The 5,335-nt window shown below is 36.7% G+C and overlaps 1 protein-coding gene across 1 annotated transcript; it reads left to right on the forward strand.

Annotated features, from left to right (window-relative positions):
• Positions 1-4: 4 nt before the first annotated feature.
• LOC107496593 (pentatricopeptide repeat-containing protein At5g01110) lies at positions 5-3,336 on the forward strand (the record flags this gene model as incomplete). Its single annotated transcript, XM_021126614.2, has 3 exons — positions 5-2,205; positions 2,307-2,368; positions 2,726-3,336. A coding segment is annotated over one exon (2,121 nt), but the record flags the coding sequence as incomplete, so codon positions are not given.
• Positions 3,337-5,335: the final 1,999 nt, after the last annotated feature.

Genomic DNA, 5,335 nt, shown 5'->3' on the forward strand with positions numbered 1-5,335 from the left:
CCGCCGTCTCCGCCACCTTTTCCCATCTTCCTTCTCCACCCACTCTCTGCCGCCACCATACCCTCCTCTCTCTGACCCCTTCTTGGTCGAGAAGGTTCTCCTCAGCTTAAAGCACAACAACCTCAACTCCCTCCACAACCACCTCAACAACAACCTTAACCGCTCCGACCCATTTCCCCTCATCGTCGATATTCTCCGCCGGTGCCATCAAAATCCCACCTTGGTCAACAGGTTCCTACATGCCCTTTCCTTCCCTTCTCCCAACCTCAAACACTCCACGCGCTCACTGGGCGCAATGGTCCACGCGCTTGTCCGCCTCAGGAAGGTTCCGGAAGCTCAGGCCCTGCTCCTCCGCATGATCAGGAAAAGCGGAGTCACGCGCCGCGAGATCATCGATTCATTGATCAATGGTGATTCTTGTTCCAATGTCAATGTGAGTGTTTTTGACTTGTTGATAAGGACTTATGTTCAATCTAGGAAGCTTAGAGAAGGTTCTGAAGCTTTTGAATTGTTGAGGGGTAGAGGGTTTTGTGTTTCCATCAATGCATGCAATGCTCTTCTTGGTGCACTTGTGAGAATTGGTTGGGTTGATTTGGCATTCAATGTGTATGATAGTGTTGTGAATAGTGGTATGCATGTTAATGTTTATACTCTTAATATTATGGTTAATGCTTTGTGTAAAGATGGTAGATTGGAATATGTTAAGGATTTTTTGGATGGTATGGAGAATAAGGGTGTTTTCGCTGATGGCGTGACTTATAATACTTTGATCAATGCTCATTGTCGCGAGGGGCTCTTGTCGAAGGCATTCGAGTTGATGAATTCGATGGCAAGCAAGGGGTTAAGACCCGGGATTTTTACTTATAATGCTATTATCAATGGATTGTGCAAGAAGGGTAACTATGCGAGGGCGAGGGAAGTTTTGGATGAGATGTTGGCGAATGGATTGAGCCCTGATGCCACAACTTTTAACCCCTTGCTTGTGGAGAGTTGTCGGAAGGATAATGTTCGGGAGGCTGAAAAGGTTTTTAATGAAATGTTGCATCATGGAGTTGTTCCTGATTCGATTAGCTTCAGCTCAATTATAGGTGTGTTCTCCAGGAATGGGAATCTTGATCGTGCCTTGGCGTATTTTAATAGCATGAGGGGTTCTGGTTCGGTTCCTGATACCGTGATTTATACCATTCTTATAGACGGATATTGTAGAAACGGAAAAATGCTTGAGGCTTTAAGAATGCGGAATGAAATGGTGGAGCAGGGATGCGTCATGGACGTGGTTACGTATAATACGCTACTGAATGGATTGTGCAAGGGGAAAATGCTTGCTGATGCCGATGAGTTGTTTAAGGAGATGGTGGAAAGAGGAGTTTTTCCTGATTTCTACACTCTAACCACTCTCATCCATGGATATTGCAAGGATGGGAATATGAATAAAGCACTCGGGTTATTCGAGACAATGACTCAGAGAAACCTTAAGCCAGATGTTGTAACATATAATACATTGATTGATGGATTCTGTAAAATTGGTGAAATGGATAAAGCTAAGGAATTGTGGTCAGATATGTTAAGTAGGAATATAGTGCCAAATCACATATCTTTTAGCATTTTAATAAACGGATTTTGCAGTTTAGGTCTTATGTCCGAAGCATTCGGCTTGTGGGATGAAATGGTAGAGAAAGATATTAAACCCTCCCTGGTTACTTGCAACACCATTTTAAAGGGCTATTTGAGAGCTGGTGATGTGTCGAAGGCTGATGACTTCTTGAACAGGATGATTTCGGGAGGAGTTTCTCCTGATGGTATTACATACAATACTCTTATAAATGGTTTTGTAAAGGAAGAGAACCTTGGCAGAGCTTTTATGTTGATCAACGACATGGTTCAACAAGGGATACTGCCTGATGTTATCACATACAATGCGATTCTATTCGGGTATTGTAGGCAAGGCAGAATGGAAGAGGCTGAGAAGGTATTACGTATGATGATTGACAAAGGAATCAATCCTGATAAATCGACGTACACAGCATTGATCAATGCGCACGTTTCTCAAGACAATCTGAAAGAGGCATTCCGTTTTCATGACGAAATGCTGCAGAGGGGGTTTGTGCCAGAAGACAATGTCTAAGGGATTTTATTGTTGGGGTGATGTAAATGTTGGAACTTGGAACATTACAACACTTTGCACCGAATTCCCGGTATGAAAAGGTTGAACATTCTATCTTCAAGTGTTGTTATCTTAATGTGCTTCATTTGAACTATTTATTGAGATGTGGAACAATAGTGTGTTAATGCTCCTCTTTGTCCAGGTTTCGCATATATAAGGCGAGCATTGCGGCCCTGGTTGGTAACAAAGAAAAGAAAGAAAGATGTATGCTTCCTTTAACTATCCAATTATGAATGTCTTGTGCTGTTTTCTTCATGCTCATGAATATGATAATTAATCTCTCAGTACCTACTTTACTGGTATGATTTATACATTCTCTTTTTTCAAATTCAACTATGACATTCAATGTCATTCTTTTAATCCAATACATTGTGGATGCTTCAAGATGCGAACTAGCCGTTTTGCTAGGAATGGTTTGCAGGTGTGGCATCCTTGTGACAGATCCAAAAAGTTTTGGTAATGATATAGGATCCTAAAAATCTTTGTAAACATCCTTCCAAGTACATGTTGAAGTCAAATGTAGATATTCTCAATGTGTACTAATGGAGGTTTATGTTGTAGTGAAATCAAGAAATGATTATTGAATTGGGCTGAAGCAAATGCTGCCACTTTTCTACCGTTTACCAAAATGCAAGCGGCATATGAAGAGCACAACGATTCGACTAATCGTGCTTGAGTAACTGTGACGGCTTCTTCTGGTACATTTTTCCGGTCTCCAGAGTTCAAACTCGAAATCGCTTTGGAAAAGGAATGAATTTGCTTATTAGCAGACCAACATTGGCGTTGGTTACATACACATAGATAACTTGTTAAGTTTATTGTTTAGTCATGGATTCTTTTATCTTCATTGTTGGTATATGAAGCATGAATACTAGAGTATAATAATAATTTGGGCCTCCATACATGTGTAACACTTGGTAACTTTTGCAATGAACTAACCAAGTTGGGTTGGTCTAGTGGTTAGCTCACTAGTCCGCTTAAGCAAGTGTCGGGGGTTCGAATCCCGCCTTGTGCATGCAGCAACCCATTGGCCAGCGGCAAACCCTTAAATGGAGCTCAGTACCGTGGCGGATTAGTCCTTGGCCTGCCGGGCTGGGGGATACCGTGGGAAACCAAAAAAAAAAAAAACTTTTGCAATGAACTTGAATTTTTCCATGACTTAATTAATTTATTTATGGAGTGTTGCCAAAATGAAATTGTAAAATGCAAACAGTTCTGGTTTGATATTTAATCATATGATAATTAGTAGCATGAATGAATTGATCAATCAAATCTAACATATCTCCAAAACAAATCTTTTCCTTGTGACCAATTCATGTTTATACACAACAAATTTCAAGAAAAGGTCATCAAATGATGTTTTAAGTTCTCCAATTTGATTTGCTTTGCCAGCCTCCATATGACTAGGCCTAGTTTATTTATAATCTCAACCACATAATAGATTGGAAGATTATATGCAATTGAATTGTTCTGTTTAGTGAATATAGACTTAGATTATAGTTTATGCATAGGAGTATTCACGGATCATATTGGATCTGACCAAAATCTCAATCTGATTCATGCTACAAAAATCATATCGGATCGGATATTCGAATATAAGACATTTCATTTAAAAAAAAAAACTTTGTTTTTAACTTCTTTTTTTTTTTTTTACATGTTTTACTTCAGTAACATTATTAGTAGCATGAATCAATTAATCAATCAAATCAAATCCGACATATCTCCTAAACAATGTTTTCCTAAGATGTGAACTACTTATATTCGATGACCAATTCATGTATATACACAAAATCAAACGATGTTTTAAGTAATCAATTTGGGTTGATCAAATGGTTAACTCACTCGTCTATTTAAGTAAATGCTAAGGTAGCGTTTGGTAGAGAAACTGAGACGGAAAGATTGAAATTGAGAGACAGAAATTCAAAAACAAATATTGAAATAAATCTCAGTATTTTATTTGGTGTAAAGTGGGAAACATAAATTGAAACAAGAATGAAGCTCTAATTTAATTTGTACAAAGGGTAAAATTAGAATTAATTAATTGAAATGAAGATATTTTAGGTATAAAATGTTATTAAAATTTCAGTCTCCGTTTCTAAAATTTTAATTCCCTGTGTCCCTACTTTTTGGAGGTACTGAAATACTAAAATTTTGAAAACAGAGATAAATTTTAGTACCAATTTCTGAGTTAACAAATATGATACCGAAATACTGAATATCAAACGCTATCTAAGAGTCTGAAATCTATTTTGTACATACAATAATCTAATAACAAATGATAAATTTTTAAATAGAGTTTCAATTTGTGATGTATTAGTTTTTGGCGCATCGGACTCAAGAATTATGTGGCAACAAAGAATGATGTTTTAAGTTTTCCATTGCCAGCCTCCATATGACTAAGCCTAGTTAATTTATAATCTCAACCACATAATAGATTATAAGAATATATGGAATTGAATCATGCAATGTATTTTATGGACCTGGATTGTCCAACGTTATCCAAGTTGAAATCTTCAAAGTAAAAACCAGCAACCACAAAAATTACATGTCACATACCACTCAATAAATGCATTGAAACTATACAAGAGTTAATAGGTTATTATTATTATTATTATTGGTAATAATAAGGTAAACCCAATATCTGGCTGCGGAAAAAAGCCGTCAAAACCACCAAAACAACATCATGATTTGTAATTGACACAATTTTGTTCTTAATTGACTTAAACATTACCCATCAATTAACCACAATGAATCCAGGCCTAATTAAGAATTAATGTTATTAATGTCCCCAGCAAATTGCTTCTTGTTTAGACAAATTCAAATTTGCAAGAATTATGATTAATTGAGTATAATTCACGTCCACAAAAATAACTAAAGCAACCGAAACGGCGGCGGGAAGTGTGGTCTAAGATCAATGATGAAATTCATAATGATGGTGATGAGGATTAAGATTTATCAATAAATTTCCTAACAAAAGGGCAAAAAAAAAAAGAGAGAGAGAGAGATAAAATGTCAAATAGTTATATACATTGTCATTGGTGATGTGAATCTTATATATATAAAAATCATAGTGGATATGGATAAGCATGTATGATCATCATATTTTAACTATAGACTTATAATAATACATATATGTATAAATATATATGAACAAATATTCGCGAAAGAATT

The sequence above is a fragment of the Arachis duranensis genome, chromosome 7, assembly GCF_000817695.3.
Source record: "Arachis duranensis cultivar V14167 chromosome 7, aradu.V14167.gnm2.J7QH, whole genome shotgun sequence".
Taxonomy (NCBI): domain Eukaryota; kingdom Viridiplantae; phylum Streptophyta; class Magnoliopsida; order Fabales; family Fabaceae; genus Arachis; species Arachis duranensis.